We start from the raw sequence: 18,994 nt of genomic DNA, 5'->3' as shown, positions 1-18,994 counted from the left end.
TACAAAATGTATGCCTGTACTTTTAACTAAATTCAATACAACATGTCAGGTCTAATCTTTGCAGTAGATGAGAGGAACAAATTCACTAGTGAATTTTATTTAGAATACAATTTTTATATCAGTAATTATGTCACTTTCCACTTCAGAGAAGTGTTTGTTTTAGCCATTAATGATAATTATTACTTATTGAATCCTCAAATTCAGCTTCCATAAAAATTTTAATACCAATAACTTCATTCTAATGAGGCCTGGGTGTGAAATTGGAGTCAGCTTTTGCAGTTAATTTTGTCATTTATCAAAGATTGAAATTATATTTTACACACGGGACCAAAAAAAGGGAAAAAACAATATATGCGAGAAGAGAAATACTTTTCAACAGCACTTAAAGAAGCTTTTAACATCTAGCACTAATTCAGAGTATGTTTAAAAAGTGTGTAACTGTATAGTGTTTCCAACATGTTTCAGTTGCACAACAGTTTGAAGAGTGTTCATATATTAGCTATGAAGAGTCCAATACGTCCACTTCCTGCTGTAGGTGTGACACCAAATGAAAACAGGAGCAAAGCGTAGCTTTTACAGTTTTTATTGTTGCTGGAGGCTCTAATACAATATGAATCATAAGCTTTACAAAAGACAAAACAAAAAAAAAAAGAACAAAAGATTCCCCTCCAAAATGGAAACAAATGTTTCCTCTGAGACACAAAGACAAACTGTGACCCCCCAACAAAAACCAGAAGATGAAGAGAGAGAAGAAGAACAGAGGGGGAAGTAACTGTGATGTTTCTCTGTGTGCATGTTTGGGGTGGGATGTTGTGTCCAGGGTGATTATAACGGTCCATCCCCATGCTCCAAAAAAGGCTCACATGCATGCAGAAAGAGGAAAACAAAGTCAAAACCTGGTTGTGCAGAAAGAAAGGACGCCCTCATGTTTACATCCCTTGGAAGGCCGATAGATATATGTGGACAGTTATATTCTATACAAATATATTGGGGAGGGAGTCGTGAACAACATAGGAGCAGGAGATAAATCCGATGAGTAAAACAAAACCACCGCCAAGCCTACAGCAACTACAGCTCAGTCTGTGTCCGAGTCCAGAGTCGCTCCAGTTTTCTTTGAACCAGGGATAATTACTACAAGGATTCTCACACTGTAGGATTATCATTAACGGTGGTAATACTATCAACAACATGGGAGAGAAACAGAGCGAGACTGAATGGCTTAATGGCAGATGAGACGCAAGACGGAGGAAAACAAAAAAAAAAAAAAAAACATACAAAGCAAAGCATTTTTTTCCTTTTTGTTTTCAACAAATAAAAAGAGTGCAGCACTGAAACAGGTACGGAGGGAGAGACAGAAAGAAAAGATGGCAGAAATGAGGTGGAGAGAGGGAGAGGGAGAAGAGGAGAACCGACAGCAGCTTCTCTAGCCGTTATGTTTGTTTTTGAGGGCCTTCACTAAGTCGGCCTTCAGAGCCTCCTTCTGTAGCTTGTCAGCCTGACTCTGAACGCTCCTGTGCAGAGAGAGAGAGAGAGAGGGGGAGAGAAAGTCAGAGCTCAAACATCACAACTAAATATGAGAGGGACACGCTCATCCCGACAGGTCAGAGAAAATCTGTTAATTATGATTAATCACTCATCCAGAGGGAGGATTGGGACGTGCAGAGAATCTCTGACAGGCAGGAATATCAAAGTTTTCGCTTTAATTTGATTCAAACTTTAAAAGAATGACGACACAAGTTCACTGAATTTCAAACTTTTTTCACTTCTGATACCGATTCAGATAAATGATGTTTGGTATCGGTCGATACCGATCCGATAAAGAAAAACGGTGATAAATTGACTTTTCTTTTCTTAAACACAGACAGAAATGTACTGAATTACTAATTTATTTGACAACTCTGCATCAGTACAGCACACTGAAATACACCAATGGCTTCACAAGCTCAAACATGTCAAAACAGTTTTAGTTTGTTCAGGAGAAAAACAGCCAACAGCGACGGGTGTCTATTTGGGCCAAACGTATAAAAATGAACTGTGAACAGAATCTATAAATATATTGTAAAATAAATAATAAAGCACGATGTCGCTCAGAGCACAAAGTGTAGAATTAGACTGAATAGATCTGCACTTATTCTTCACACCTGATCTAGATTTAGTTTAGATGCTAGGACTCATGTATATTAATATCAGATCGGTGCATCTCTTTTGGATTCAAAATATTGAATTTGTTGTGAATTTTCTTCACATGAGATCAAAACTTTACATATCTGTAAAAAGAAGCGTTAAAATGCATCAACTATAGCTGACAAACATGAAGATATTATCCAGGAGTGTATGTAAACATGTGACCCCAACAGTTCACACTGCAAACAAACAATACTGTGAAAGCTTAAAACTGTTAGTTGGAGTAAACAGGTCGCAGGCAAACCTGTGTGTAAAATTTGACCTTCATTATTTGTAAATTTTAAAGTTCCTTGTTGCGATTCTTTAATTTCAGCGTCTCAAACTTCGGGTCATAAAGGTCGGGTTTGTTCACTGTGATTAAAAAAAAACAACCTCGTCAGGACAACAAGCTGATAAACCACAGAGGATAGTAAATTAAAAACATCCAACCTGGTTAGTGAGTTAACATAAAGGTAAACAAACCTTCACAACATGCCTCACAAATGTTTCTAACTGAATGCTGGACATGCAAGTCTGTCCTAGAGCCAGAGAGTAAAAAAGAGATGCTTAATTAAATAGATTCTCTTCCACAGATGAATATGAAGTCTGATTTTGTAGACTGTTCTTTGCAGAAGTCCTAAAAATATTACTCAAGTAAGAGTAGAACTACTTCAACATATTTTTACCAAAGTAAAAGTAAAAAGCAACCATCCAAGTGTAAAATGTATTCATTACAGGCAACTCAATTACCGAGTAACTTTTCAAATTAATATTTAAAAATTACTAATCAGACGGACCAAAATATGAAGTTAATTTAAATTCAATTCAAAAATACTTTATTGATCCCAAAGGGAAATTAAATGTTGTTGGATCTCATTAATTCAGATTCCTTAAAGATGGTGACGGGTGTTGGCAGGAAAAATCTACTGTAGCAGTCTGTATTACAGCGAATCTGAAAAAGCTTCTAACTGAAGACACCATTCTCCCAAGTGGAAATTAATTTCCAAAAGTGTTTTAAGTTGAAGTTTATGTCTCTTAATCTGCAGAAAAAACGGCTAAACGTAAGTACGTAAATTTAAAATAGAACAAAATTGTAATTGCGTAAAGAAAACAACAACAACAGAAAAAGTTTTTCAATATAAAACTTAAGAAAATAACAAAACGTGCAGGTGTGTGTTTGTCTGGTGAAGTTTTTGTTAAAACGTGTTCGTTTTTCTTTCAATGGTATTTAGCAATACATCATAATAAAATTACTCAAGTAAAAGTAAATAGTGCATTGTGGTAAAAAATACTCCTAAAAGTAAATATTTTTTTCAAAATTACTCAAGTAAGTGTAAGTCTGTTTTTTCTCTGATGTTTATTCTTGCAACATCCTGGGGGAAAGGTGTGTCAGTTTTCTAACTGATTGTTTGGACCGCTGCGACTTCAGCTCAGGCTTGAGGTTATTTTCACACAGAAACACTCGTCCATGCCAGATGTACCTCTGACCCTAGTCAATGAAGATCTGACGCTGAGTGAGGACCTGCGACAGCTCCCTCTGGAGCTGCCGGTACTTTTGATTATCGGGCAAAGACTCGATAGATCTGGAGCAAAGAGGAGAGGCAGCAGGAGGAGAGAGAGGTGACACATGAGAGACGTGAAAACAGAACCAGGTCTGATGGAAGAGACAGAAATATGATAAATGAACACAGAGAGAGAGAGAGAGACAGGAGTTCAGCAGCTCAGAGGTTAACTCACTGTGGGGGAGATTCAATAAGCTGCTGAGTGAAGGATCTGGAAAATCGTATAAATAAACATTGCGAGGACCACTCTAACGAGTTGCCGTACCTTAGGCCGTTAACGATATCCTTGGTCTTCCCAAAGTAGATTTCATTCAGTGTGGAGCGAATCTTGTTCTCCATGTCCTGTAACAACATAATTATTACCATTTTTAAAAAGGCTTTATTTGGTTTAACTGGACAATATGTTCTCAGGTGAAGGTGTGACAAATGTGTAGCATAACGTAAGAAATCTCCAAGTGGCAAAGATTTTCTGCAAAAGGTATTTTCAGTTTTTAAAATGCATGGCTTGTAAAACTGTATTTTATGCCATTTTGGTAACATAACAAATCTTTATTAACCCTGAACAATCTCAGTGTTTTGATTAAATCCTTGTTATTTTACTGTACAGCTCCATCCTGTTCCCAACTAGATCAAACACATGGAGTGTTTTTTTATTTCATAAATCTCTCTCCTCTTATTATTGTCTTTGAACTTTAGTTTCTTATTGACAAACATTGTTGCATCTCTCTCAAGCAAGTTTAGAAAATCTGACAAACACAAATGATCTTTCAAAGTAGAGAGTTTAAAAGAAAAATAAATGGGTTGCACTGACTTCAACAAGGCGGCCGATGTTCGCGATATGAGGTGAGGACTCTCCGACCGTCTCGTCTTTCTCCATCTGTGAAAAAGATTTAAAAAGCGTTTTTATTCCTGGTCTTGGATGGATAAACAGTCAGCAGTGCTCCTCCACTGAGCAGCATTGTACCTGTCTTGTGAGGCTGCCTCCCAGGTTCATGGTGCCAGAGCCGGTCTTGGTTGTCTGGAGCCACAGCATGACGGTGGAGGTGAGTTTGTAGTGAGCAGTGCGACCGCTAGACTTCTCCTGCTCGCAGGATGAACAGCAGGTCGTTAGAAAACATGGCGGCAACCAACTTTCCAAACATTCACTGCTGCTGGTGGACGTAAAAATAAATCCTTAGAAAGGTTCAATAGGAAACCAGATAATCATATCAATCAGGACTGGACAATAAATCAATAAGAACACAGATAGGGGTAGACAAGTGATCAATATTAATAAAAACATTTGATAGAATTTTCAATATATAAAATATTCACTGAACTATGATCTAGCACCGCACTGCATTCTGGGAAATCTAGGCAGAGGAAAGATTTTAGTTGCTCAACCTCTTAGAGCCACCTAAGCAAAGATGGTGGAATCAACTGACTCAATCACTCTTTGGTTACCTAGCAACTCACTAATTCTTTGAGTTCAACAGCCTGTTGAGTAACTGGCACAGCAGCAGTTTAAAGTTTTTCCACTGTGCTTCTTAACTGCTTAAAGTAAAAAAAAAAACCTAAAAAAAAACAATGGCATGAAGTGAAAACTGTGAATAAAACCAGAGGTTATGCCACCAGCTTGGCAGTAATTCAGATGTTTATAACAAAAAAAATTAAATAATTATAAATAGACTGATATGAAATGCTTATATCATGATACATTTGTCAATCAAAACACCCAAACCTAATAGCAATAATGATCTCAGTTGTTTCCTTTTCCATGTTTTCTGTCAGATGCTTGAGCATCTCAGCCATTACTATTTAAATTAGGCGTGAGAACATAAATAACTCAATGGCAAAACTTGATTTCAGTCTGTAGAGCCAGAAAACAAGGTTAGAAATCAGCCAAAAACTTCCAATTAGTTGTTTCTTTAAAAGGTTTAACATATACCAGATAATCATATCAATCAGGACTGGACAATAAGAGCCCAGCTTAAATGCTTTTAAGCTGATTATGAAAAAGAGTTCAAATAATTTTAGCAGATACCTGGATTTTGGCAAAAATATACTTCCAAAACCTCATTTTATGGGGGAAAATGAAGCCAATTTAACTGCATATATAAGCAAAGTTTGAAAATGTTAGCGTTAGCTCACCTGCACCTCCACCACATGAATGGAGTCCCAGCATCCTTTAATCTTCTTGGATCCATCGCCGGCCTTTTTGATGAGAATAACTCCTGCAAAGCCATGATCCAAGTCCCAGAGATACACAGAGGACACGCCACCCTCAAAGTACCTGAACATTACAGGTAGATAATGCCACAGTCACAAGAGGGCAGCACTGATCTGTAAGTACAAACCTCCAGTTCCACACTCACAGGTCCCTGTACTGATCGAAGGCGTTGTTTGCTTCCACTTCAAGTTTCCTCAACCGAGCTGAAGGCATTGCACCATCTTCAATGGGAGGTTCATACTTATTACTCCACGGGGATCTGATGATAGAGAAATTACACTAATTCAGTGTTAAGTCTCAAAACAGACTTCAAATTTCTAAATACCAAGTTAAAGGTGAGACTACGGCCGCGTAAAAAGGCTTGCAGATGAATTTATAGAACTGTAGGGGAAAATAAAACATCTCCAGTCGATTGCTGCTGCAGGAGCAGCAAGGACAAAAATATGCTATGCAAAGAGGAATCCAGGCTATTTTTAGCCATGCTAATGTAGCTGCTGCTGCTGTGCTTTGCTCTGCTGCAACAGGAAAAGGAACTACTGCCTAGCAGTTCACTCTGCTGCACCAAATCTCTGTTCCTCTTTAGGCTTGGTTGCTAACAATGCTAATCATTAAACAAGTCATGACGGGGGAAATACTTTCTGCCATTTTTTTCTTCAATTTGAAGGAGGCACAGAGACAGAGTTAGCTAGAGATAATTTTTGGTTTGGAGCGGATTTATTTTGTGTTAATTTTATAAGGTATAAAAAATAGGGTGCATCCGAACATGGCAATCAAAAAACAAATATCACTTGTACTTAAATGCTTGGTTGTACTCATGCTTGTGATCGCCATGCCTGCGTTTTAGAAAATAAAAAAAAGCTCTGAACAAGTACTATTCTAACTGATGCAATAATTGTTTGCTAAAATGTTCCAAGAGCCCTGAAGTCACACTCTACATGCTAATGCGACGCTCAGGCTGTTGGATTATGTAGAACAGAAAATCCACTTTATCTTCATTCGAAGAAAGAATACAGGACACATTCATAATATAATATAATATAATATAATATAATATAATATAATATAATATAATATAATATAATATAATATAATATAATATAAGAAAACTAAAATATTTGCAATTGTAGAGTGGGAACTACAGGAGCTTTACGCATCACTCTTATTAAGATAAAGCCTCTTTACAAACTATTGTCATGTCACTGTGGGATTTTATCACAGTTTCCTTGTCTACAGAGCATCTAAAATGCTACCAGACAATCATCTAAAAATGTGGAAGACATTTCTTCTGGTTATCACACAAAAGGAAAACCTTTCCAAACCTTTCAAAGTTGCATGTAGCCCCTGTAACTCTAGATTGAACAATTTAAAAGTGCTGTTTACTTATGGAAAGCAGAGCTTAAAATTATGTTTGTACAAGTTTTTATAAACAATGTTTATGGGCGTCGCCATGTTGAAATTCCAACTTCATAACTAGAACGTTGTTATCAAGTCTGGCTGCTCAGAGTTCCCAATTCCCAGGAAACGGGAACACAGCTCACATCACCAGGCCTGACCACATTCAGACTGACGTTTCAAATATTGTGGAGTTTCATATCAGGCGGTATTGTCACGCCATACCACATAATGTTCGGATACATTTTCCGTCTCAGGTAATTCATTTAAATTATGTACTGCACCTGTAGGAGTCGCCGTCTCGATTGTAATCACAGAGCAGGTAGTCTTTCCCCACCACTTTGTCACGGGCGATCTTCAGGGGCTGGTCCACTGAGGAGAGGAGGTCCTCGCACAGACTGGGCACCTGCACCCAAACAGACAACGGCTCTAATCAAAACTGCATTCAGTTCAAATAAACAGCTAGACTCCTCAGATAACTGATGATGTGCATACAGTGACGCTTAAGTTGAGACTCTGGTACTGATGGCAACTTTAAAGGATTTTCTCAGGGAAGAAAAACAGAAAAGCAAAACATGGAGTTTGGATTATTTGATACTTTTAAGCTCTAGTCACATTCCAGCTTCACCCAGATGAGGTAGAATAAAATATAATTGGGAAATATAATATCTAAAGGATAAAGGGGTACAAATTAGTTCTCACAGACTGACATGGAGTCCCCCCTCCTTCACGCTCTTGCATCAGAGCACAGACACAAAGGCAGCCCTGTTATCCTGCAAAAGCCCCCATACCCACAAACAGACACTCTCCCACATAAATGCACCTGGCAGCCCAGACTGGCCAAGAGCACAGAAGTGAGTCTGAACTGGGAATATAGAGTGGAGAGTACAGAAATGCAGGATCAGAGGGGAAAAGATGAGAGATGTGGGACAAAACAGGAACAGGAGAAGAGATTTTAGCTGGCAAGATAAAGTTTCAGCGGTGGCAGAGCCAAGAAGAAGTTGGCAGCGGAGGTGATTGACAGCTGTGATAATGATCACTAATAACCGGACATAGTAGTCGCTTGGTATGAAAAGAGCAGGTGTTCATGGGGTGACAGGTTAGAGGGGAGGAGGGAGGATCCGGCTAAAAACAAATGGATGGAAAACCTGGAGGAAAAGTGTTTAAGGTAATTTAACAGAAGTCGATGATTTTAACGGAAGTTAAAATCAACAAAGAAAATCTAAATTACTGCTATATTAGCCGCTAAAGTAAAACCAGTCATCGAGAAATCATGTTAATGAGCAGAAATGATCATCCTTGCATGGAATAAATAAAATACTGGGAATTTAAAGGCATACAGTAAATTCCTGCAAAGACTTACGGTAACCAAAGGAAAGTACTGACCAGGTCAATGAGGTCGCTGAGGTTCTTCTCGATCTGCTGAGGAGGCAGACGCCTCATCAGGTCCAGAGCACAGTCCAACTGTTGATCGTTCTGAAACACAGAGACGTCAAACAGTTAAAACTCAATACTGATTGATGAGAGTAACACAGCATTTCTTTAAAAAAAACAAAAAAAACAAACAGGGTTTCTGGATATCAGAGAATCTACTTGTAACATTATCCCAGAAAATAAAGCTTCTAAAACGCACAACAACTACAGCTAATTAATTACAGATGCTTGCAAGCGTGCAAAAATTAAGGAATTAAAATGTGGCGGTAAAAACAAGTATTTTTTTATGTCAGAAAGTAAAACCTTTCAAGCTCGATGGTTTTTATCATTGGAGAATAGTAGAGTAATGATGCACCATGTGATCAAAAATAAAAGGCTCTCAAAGCCAAAAAATGTCTTGATCTACAAATTAATGCAGAATTTAGTCCAGATTTAACCAGTCGACATATTGCTGTTTAAGCTTTTGCAAATGATAAAAATGTCAGGAGCAGGCGATACGTTCAGTTATTTTGTAGAAAAGCTGTCGGTGGACTCTTGGAGTAATTTTGGTATGATGGTGGTTTGAGGAGCTTAAAATGCTTAGAACAACCTATTTTAATAGTTCACACACCAAATACACCATAATATGCATAAATACGCACAGCAGAAACAGAATTAGGACTACAGCAGAAGCCAACATCTACAGTCTTCCTTATTTCTGCTCATTGGGTTACAGCCAATCAGAAGCTCCTGGCTTTGTTTTAGATATGCTGTATGAAAAAATAAAAAAAAATCTGCAAACAGGCAAATTTTCCACAAATAATTTGGAGTCACATTCCTAAGGAAAACCCAAGAATACCAAACCACCAATAGAAGAGTGTTCACCATTAAGACTAAAACTGACTGACTGCTTGTGTTACCCCCTGACCACTCTGCCCTGGGTGGAGAGCCAGATTGTCAATATCAACAACTGTGACTGAATGTGCCATTTAACACTGCAGAACCTCATTCTACAACATCACGTTACGCCTCTCTGCATTAGGGGTTTAATGTGTACAAACTCAAATCATAAACACATAAATTTTTATGACGTTTAGACAAACTAAGCCGAAATGCAGAAGTCCACTTTCACAGGCCACAACACCAAATGGCAGCCAGCTACTGCCAACCTAAACCACACAACAACCAATCATCAGCATGTGTGAGAACTTCAATAAAATCAGGAGCTCAGACTTAGCAGGAACATTTGTGTGTGTGTGAAACAAGACGCCGATACGGTAACGCAATTGCAGCAGTTACCACACAGAAGCTCTTGTTCCAAAAAAAAAATTCAAACAAACATCAAACTGGGAAGGTTACAATCGCCCTTTACAAGGAGATCCAATTCGATATTTCACTGCAGAAAATATCAGTGGAAAATATTAAAACAGTCACTGAATCTTCACACGAGTGGACGTCCCAGGAAGTTTACGTCAGCGCTAGGAATGCAGTGTGGCAAACGATTAGGATCGAAACAGTGGCAGTACAAGGACACAAGAGAACTGAGAAAAAAAACCAAAACAAAACACAGGGATATTTTATTCAGACAATTTAACCAGATAGCGTTAGCTTGTGTCGTCCAGGAGCTCTACTTCTTCTGGAGATACAGGAGCTGTACTGAGATTTTTAAGTGACTCTCAAACATCAGTGTCATACAGATGGGGGTTTATTCTATATTTTGTTGCTTAACATATGTAATAATTTTATGTTTTTGTGTTTAGCGCAAAAAAACTAACATTTTCCCTCTAAATAATAAGCATAATTTATGTTTAAGACAAAGTTTTGTTTCAATGCACAACATTGATAGATCAAACTATGTCACGTGTTAAAATTAATCAGATAAATGTTTTCTGCATTACAGATAGCACTATCGTTATGGTAAAGACTTTATTCTTCAAGGAAATTAAATAATTTCATAAAGATGCAATACGCAGCAATTAAAAGCCTACAGACGTATGAGTCACTCTCTCTTTAATATCCTTTAGTATACTTTGAATTGCTTTGTATTTAAAGCTCTATAGTCTGTCAGCTGCACAAATAAAAACAATGCATGTCATAACCAGTCTTGCAACATGCTGTACATTAAATGCACAATATGACTGCGCAGGAAATCTTTATGCCTTGCAGGAAATCTCTCTTGTACTTGGCGATTGGTAACAGACTTCACATCTCAAGTTCAGCCTGAGGAGCCTCATGACTTCCCATGTGAGCGTTTGGTAAACAACAGAAGGAGCAGCAAACATCCATCCATCCATCCATTTTCTTACACCCTTCTTCCCTAATGGGGTCTGGAGGGTTGCTGGTGTCTATCTCCAGCTGCGTTCCGGGCGAGAGGCGGGGTTCACCCTGGACAGGTCGCCAGTCTGTCGCAGGGCAACACAGAAACATACAAGACAAACAACCATGCGCACACACATTCACACCTAGGGAGAATTTAGAGAAACCAATTAACCTGACAGTCATGTTTTTGGACTGTGGGAGGAAGCCGGAGAACCCGGAGAGAACCCACGCATGCACAGGGAGAACATGCAAACTCCATGCAGAAAGACCCCGGGCCGGGAATCGAACCCAAGACCTTCTTGCTGCAAGGCAACAGCTCTACCAACTGTGCCACTGTGCAGCCCAGCAGCAAACATGTCAAAGTTATTAAGTTACAAAATAAACACAAATCACAACAATGCTTTTATGTCAAAATTCTAGCAGAAATAGGCCATTAGATGTTTAATCTTTTGTGCTATTTGGTAGGGATGTGTGAGGGAAAAATTAGTCCTTCACTAGAATCAATTATTAGCTTTACTGGTCAGTCAGTAACTGAAAGTCCAATATTTTTCCAGTAAATGAATCACAGACAAGGATCACCAACACAGGCATGAGTAATTGCCAGTGTGGAAGACGTCCATTTTTATTACAGAGAGTTTTATTATAAGAAAGTCTAAGAAAGCACAAAGATGCAAGAGACATTTAAAAGGAAGCAAATCTCTGCAACATGTTGAGACACGTCTCTGTAACTCAGTGAGTTTCAACAGGTAACAGGAAGGCTGGACGTATTCCAGCAAGGTTGCTGTTTTTATACTTTGATTATGGAGCAGGCAGGATTAGGAAATGCTGCCACAGTTTGTGAAAATCTTAGACTCAGAAAGGAACCCAGATTCTGGAGACGACGACACACAGAGGAGGTTGTTTCTGTAATGACAGCTGTGCCGATACGAGACTGTCAACAATGTTCAAAACTCAACTCTGGAATAATTTTGACCATTAAGGAACTCCATATTTCTACAGCAAATGTTCCTCCACAGAGAGACGAGGATGCCTCAATCCTTAAGGTAAATATTTAATGCCTGCTCACAGCAGGAAGGCTAGTAAAACCAAATTTGAATATGTTTATGTTTTATGTTAAAGCTTTTCTTATATCACATTTTCTATGTGTAGGTCAACGTTTTACAAAAGCATAAGATGGGAAATCACCCAGGAACTTCTGAATTATGCACTCTTTAGTTTGCACGGAGCATTGCAGACGTCTCATTATGCTGGTCCTCAGGACATGTCCTGCATGTTTTAGGCATTCCCCTGCTGCCACCCACATGATGTAAATGAATGGATGGTGAACAGGCTTCTGTAAAACCTGACAGGATGCAGAGGAGGCAATGCAATCATCTGAGACTGATGGAGTGAAGCAGACAGGGCAGTGGGCCCCGAGGACCCAGGCTGGGACCCCCTGCACTGCTCAGGCATGAACAAGCAGAGGAAGAGGAAAATGTTCTGAGGTCAAACACAAAAAGAAGTTCACAAAAAATACAACAGGTTTGCACAAAAGCACTACATCTCAAACGAACCAGAAATGCATTATTACTGCTGATTGCCAATTTATAATGCAGATGAGATACTGATTAAATCATCTGGGAAGACAATATATAGTCCAACAAAAGGCTATATCTAACTTTTGAATAACCTTTTTATTGCGAGTCTAAGGACATTAGTTTAGGTGAGAAAGCGATGCGCACTGTGGAAACCTCAGCTGCTCTGCTGACCCACTGTTTATCATGAGCCAGAACGTAAATTAAGCTGCTGAGAGCTCACCGACAGGGTGTGGCTACAACATGTTTCACACTTTCAACAAACTGCTCTACATATGTAAAAGCACGTATTAAACTGGGGTTCATCGCCTTTCCTCTACTTATTAAGTTAACCCATTTTTCCCACCGAGATAGGCAACTAATAGCATAAAATAACCTGTTTGGAATATATGAAACAGGCAGGAAGTTATAAATTCACACTGATAAAGTGCTTGTTCAACAGTCATCAATCATCTTGTTATCTTTTGACGGATATGGAAGACAAATTGGCAATGGTGGCGAATCTAAAAGTGTTTAAACAGGACTGCTTCTATACAGTGTCTGGATATTGATAATGCAGCAGGAAAGGACTCTGAACAAGAGACAGAGCAAAAAGACTGAAGGTTAAGCAGCAAACACGCAATAATACATTGACAAAAGAGAGAGAGGAGGAAAAACGTTGACTGACCCGATGAACAGAAACCAAAACATTAAAACCACTTATAATTTCTTCATGCTTCCTTTGACAGCGGTCAGATTACTTCTGATCCTTTAAAGTGGTTTGATCAATACTTCTCCAAGCTTTCTGAGGGTCTTTCAAGGTTTTTCCTTAAAACTGATTATTTCTGCAGGTTCTGTGCATTACCTGTAATTTTCAAGCACTTTTTATGCTGATAACTATAACGCAAATGCTTTCTAGAGGTTATAAACTGACGGACCAGCATAGAAATGCACAAAAATAAATAAATGAAACAATTCAATTGTATGAGGAGACACAGTTGTGTAGCTTTGTGTGAGAATTAAAAACAGATTTAAAAATCTTAAAATTAATATAATTCTTGCTAAAACTCTTAACCAGCTCTTGTACCCAACTATGTCAGTACACATAGTTTAGGTGTTTGAAAATAAATAAATCATTAAAGATGATGCTTTAGGTCAAAATAACTTTATGAACATTATATGAATGTTATGCCTTTAAGAAATCCTTTAATTTTAGAACCTTATTTGTCTGAATGACTGGTAGATCAGAGTCAAGTAGCTTAACTTAAAAAGCCAGACTGAAATGAGTTTTAAAAAGTGGTCAGAGTATAAAAAGGAAGACCTTCAGAGAACCTGGAGTTGGAAAAACCAGCAAGTTGTGGCAGCCTGACAGTAAAGAAATCAGAGGTGACTTTTGTATGTAACTTGTCAGTTACATCTGCTTTGCTAACCATAAAACAGCTTAAAGCAGCCAGACTAAACCTTTTTACCTTCTGTGCATCAGCAATTTCCTTATCTACAGTGACGGCCTTTATCTCCTGCAGCAGCTTCATGAAATGAGAAATGTAAAAAGGCAAGCAAATAAGCTACAGCTGAATCAAGTCCTTAGTGACTGCTACAAAGCACACAGCATATGTAGGACTAAACTAAACCCCAGGGGAGCTTTCTCTCCCCAAACACACAGCGAGCAGCGGGTCATGAGATCGGAGGGCCGAGTGGACCAGCCAGGGCATGAAACTGTGAGGAATGTGTGGGAGGATGCACTCCAAACTGGAACAGCACACAGAACAAAACTTGTTTTTTAAGACGACTTTCGGGCTTGCACTCTGTGCGACAAACACTTTCCTGTGGTGTCAAAGTTAATACTGGAATAAAATTTGACTTGAGCAAAATTGTCCCTCTGGTCTTCACAAAAGACCAGAGAGTCTTTTGTGAAATTTCAGTTGAGGTGAAATTGATCAATTTTAAGTTGAAGCAACAGAAATAGTCACATGTGAGGAACAGGATCCATTTATAAAACTTTGCATTAATCAACAATCACCACTACACATGTTTATTTCACCTTCTGTACTTGTAAACAAAGCAGGTCAATCTTAGTCTACCTGAAGTGTTAAAAGCTAACATAATCCGGCACTATAATCTAATCCAAGAAAGGAATCCATGATGGAGTATATAAACACTCTCTTAAGCCTAACCCCGAGTTCAACAGGTTCCCATGCAATGCCTCTTCTCTAAGGTCACCTGCTGCCCATCTTCTCCAAAATCTCTTTCACCTGATGAGACAGCCTGTTTCAGACAGCAGCTGCATTCCTCAGCAGTGCTTTTCTGGTGTAAACACTGCTCAGACCAGCAGACAACCCCCTGAGGTCAGGGCGGAGCAGGATGGATGAGGTGAGACCAAGGAGAGAGGGCGACACCGGAGAAACTCCAGCTGCTGTTCTCCTCTTACACACAGGAGTGTTTAGTTTATGGCTTACTTCTACATAAACCAAGTGGGTTTAACATGAAGGACAAAAAAAAAAAAAGATGGATTACAGCAGATTAGATGTTTACAACTACCAAAACTTCCTTCATTGAGAATTTTAAAGAAAACAACCCAGTTAGTAAACAGAATTAAATGATGCTAAATAAAAAAAGTACTGAGTAAAAAAAGCCAGTATGTTAACACGCATATGGAAAACTTTTTATTTTACATATCGCTGATGTGAACCACACCACAGCACTGTGGATGAATGTGGTCTATTTAAAGTCCTATGTCCTAAAAATAAAAGCATTGTCTGGAATTCTGACAAAGAGTGAGTTTTTAGTTAACGTCTTATTTAGAAAGACCCGACAGAAAAACAAAGTACCACTGGGTAAAAATTACAGAACAGCTAGCCTTTTAAATCGGGAAATACAAGATGGACCAACTTTTTCTTTTTGTACAGTTTGAAACAAATCAATAGACATAAATATAGTATCAAATACATTTGAAAAAAATATACTACTAAATTAAATTTTGAATTTAAGTCTATTTTCTATGACTTAATGGTCATAAAATACAATAAATTAACAGATACACAATCCTGGGTAATAGGTTATTTATTAATTGCCCCCAAAGATTTTTATACATAAAGAAAAAACATGTACTGCAGGCTATTAGTAGATGTGTTTATGTCCATGACCTTCTTTGATTTGTATTTAAAAAAAACATGTAAAAGTAAAAGTCACTGACAGAGTTGTAGGTATAGATCAAAAATTGTGAGTTCATTTAATGGATATATATTTTTAAATCTGAGTTTTAAGCTTTTAATTGCCTTCATGTGAAACAGTCCAAGGAAAACGGACAAACTCTAATCTCTAGTAGAATGACTGATGCAGTTTTTACACGTTTACAAAAGGAAAAACGGTAAATAGTTTAAATTTCTCATTAAAATTAGTTTGTTAGTCTTTACTTGATGTTCCATTTGCTTAGATCTCATCAGGTACATTGATAAATATAATTATCCTTATAATTATAACTGAATTTTGATTCATCTCTTTGATCAGATTCTCAATAAATCCAAGAGACCAATTGTTTCTTTTCTTTTTCTTTTTTATATAACACAATATTCAATGGGAAAGTCTAGAATTTATAGTTCAGGGTTGACTTTTAATCGATTTATGGGTATTGACTTAAATAATGTAACCTAATATTACTAATATTGTTTATTTACAACAGGCCAGCAGTTAGATTTGACAAAGCACAGTGCTGCTGTAGTACAATAAGAAGTTGCTGGTAATGTCTGTCATCAAGAGTCTGTCTGAATTATCCTTCATGTCAGCACAAAATCATATTTACAAGCCTACTTTCTTGAAACTCATAATTTAAATTCTGACCTAATATTTGTATACAATCAGACTCTCACAATATTGCGCCTTGCTATGATCTAAGCTGTCATTTTACGCTTTCCTGGCTAATCTTGTTCGTAAAATTGGTGGAACATCAATGTACCCACTTGATAAGATACAAAACGTGTCGACTGACTGGTGACATGTTTTAAAATGAGCGGCATTACTACAGAGAAACACAAACAAAGTAATGGTGAAACTCTTAAGCCAGTGAAACCTAGCAGAGAGAGCTGCCAGCTAGTCATGGTTAAGAAAAGGAAGAGCCAGCAGTTTTATTTTAGCAGCAGGCAAACCGACGCTCGGCTATTTAAGTCTGCGTTAAAGGCTGGAGGGATTGTATGAGAGCTATATTAGGAATCTCCTCCGCAGCCGTTAGCAAACTTGTGTCAAATCCAAAACATCCTGTGCTAACTCTGTGCCTACGGGGCATGTAGCTTGGCTGTTAGCAGCTGGCTAACTAGCAGGAAGAAACAGAAGCTAGATTAGCCACAAAGCTAACTGCTCCTTATCGGTCACAGTTAAGATGCCTCGTTGAGTTATGCTCTCCGGTCCTCTCGGGTTACCAGCCAGCACATCCAGTTGCCCGGAGAGCCTCGGCACTCCAACCAGAAGCCTCTCGCCCCTTCCCCGCTTCCCGGTAGCGTTAGCACGGCCCTTACCATGTCTGCGAAGGTCTCTGCGAGGAACGGTTTCACCAACGGCTGTACACCTTATCTTCGCTGTGGTTATGCACCGGGCTCCACTCGACTTTTATTCTTTTCGCTTTATTTGTTTTAGTTCCCTCAGTGGAAGATGTTTTATTCGCCTCTCCCTCACTGAACCCAGCCCTGTCAGCGAAATTCACTTCCTCAACCGGGCTACAGGAAGGAGGCTGCGGTGAGAAAACAGCAGGCCTCGCTTCTACCTCCGGGTCACTCGGAGCTCTGCTCCTTTGCAACCAATAGCGAAGGAGCAAGAAAGGCATTGCCAAGTATGGAAAGAGAGCCGACGAGCGACAAATATGCGGACGCAGAGGGCGGCAGAAAGACGGTTACACAAAATTGTGACAAAACAGTTCCTGGAGTATGTTTAAATTGGGAACAAAAAGAGTGACAGGATGCTTTTCAATATAAATGTTCCACCTGACAGAATCAGAAAACTTTTTCAAAAGTCTGGGTTCTGAAAGTACTACAAGTGCAGTACTAAAATGCCATAAGCATAGCTGCAGGACCAGTCTGAAATGGTAATGTCACGGGTCTGTACATGTTGTAAGGAAACGAAACAAACAGAACTGATGAAAGTTGTGATAGATAATCTAGAGCAGGGGTGTTCTCTGTTTACTGAGAAATCAGAGGTTGTGGCTTCTATCCCACCGCAACCCTAAAATCTAATATGGCTACTGGTAATGGAAACACCACAATCTCATTGTAATAACATTTTCTTCATCTTTCTTTGCTATTCTTACTATTTGTTTCCAATTAAATCAGCTATGCAATTGTAACTTCTAGTTTGCAAAGCCTAATCATTGAGCACAAAGTCATTTATATGTAGAAATTATTTTTGGTGCTGCATGATCAGTACAAACCTCAATTACAGAGGTACCTCTGTATAAAGGTGTAGTTGTTCTGTTTGCAAATTACAATTTATGCAGACCAGCTCACATTTTTCCTCTATGCTTTACAAGAGGAAAAATGTCAGTGTCCTGACCTTTTGGGAGTGGTAGCAGCCAAACATAAAAAGCTCAGTCCGCTCTTAGTAAAGGCAGTTTGGCTTTGTCTAATCTAGATAAAATATATTAGTCTAAAGCTGGAATATATTTAACATTGATGGATATCTAAGTGAGATCTACCTGTAACTCCAAAGTTGAAATCAGTGGGTTACCTCCCCCCAAAAATAGTCACAGAAATGTTAAAAGCTGACTTCAAAATGATGAAATTAACTAGCTTAGTTTAAAGAAAAGAAACACCTAGCATATAAAGAACATAGAGGATATAGACCTGCATATTTTTACCTATTGAGTATTGAGAGAATTTAATTTATAAGGGTAGATGAATTTAATTGTTGACATGTTAGTGTGAAACATCTACATTAAAAAGCAAAGTCTGAAGCAGTATCTTGGATCTCTGAACGAGACAATTGAAAACAAACATCTTGCTATTCAAAATGAGTATCTTTTTTCAAACAGATTATGAGATTATCTCAAAGATACTTGATGTAAAAATAAAATAAGACCTCTTAAAACACCATTGTTTCTGACCTGTTTCAAGAAATCAGTACTTGGGAAACTGGCATAAATGTCTTCCAAGCAGGTGCAAAAGTTGGGAGTTTTTGATTTTCTATTCCTCCTTAGCGGTTGCTTCTAAAAAGAAAGTCATTCATCAAAGAATTTGGTGAAAAAGCAAACCCAGCCATTAAAATATATCCCAGGTGTTTTCTATCAAAATCACAGCATAACAACATTGCTTAAATATGCATCCCCCTAAAAACCTGCTTGTAAACCAAAACAAGATTTGTGTTTTGTTGAAGGTGTGTTAGAGGCAATTATCTAACTCCCA

The 18,994-nt window shown here is 38.3% G+C and overlaps 1 protein-coding gene across 2 annotated transcripts; it reads right to left on the bottom strand.

The window, feature by feature from the left end:
* Positions 1-567: 567 nt before the first annotated feature.
* capzb (capping actin protein of muscle Z-line subunit beta) lies at positions 568-17,429 on the bottom strand. 2 transcript variants are annotated; one of them, XM_044123180.1, is made up of 10 exons: positions 17,120-17,406; positions 8,713-8,802; positions 7,611-7,732; positions 6,080-6,193; positions 5,856-5,997; positions 4,690-4,806; positions 4,537-4,602; positions 3,991-4,067; positions 3,645-3,746; positions 1,425-1,511 (listed from the first exon to the last, which is right to left on the bottom strand). In XM_044123180.1, exons 1-9 carry the CDS (start codon positions 17,120-17,122, stop codon positions 3,653-3,655), a joined length of 825 nt encoding a protein of 274 aa, XP_043979115.1. In that variant the 5' UTR covers positions 17,123-17,406; the 3' UTR covers positions 1,425-1,511; positions 3,645-3,652. The 2 variants fall into 2 exon arrangements, with proteins under 2 accessions (XP_043979116.1, XP_043979115.1); XM_044123181.1 differs by lacking the exon at positions 3,645-3,746 and having other exon boundaries at positions 568-1,511; positions 17,120-17,429.
* Positions 17,430-18,994: the final 1,565 nt, after the last annotated feature.

The sequence above is a fragment of the Gambusia affinis genome, linkage group LG07 (genome assembly GCF_019740435.1).
Source record: "Gambusia affinis linkage group LG07, SWU_Gaff_1.0, whole genome shotgun sequence".
NCBI classification, from domain to species: domain Eukaryota; kingdom Metazoa; phylum Chordata; class Actinopteri; order Cyprinodontiformes; family Poeciliidae; genus Gambusia; species Gambusia affinis.
Note: the sequence above shows the minus strand (reverse complement) of the source record. Positions and strands in the feature narration are given on the sequence as shown.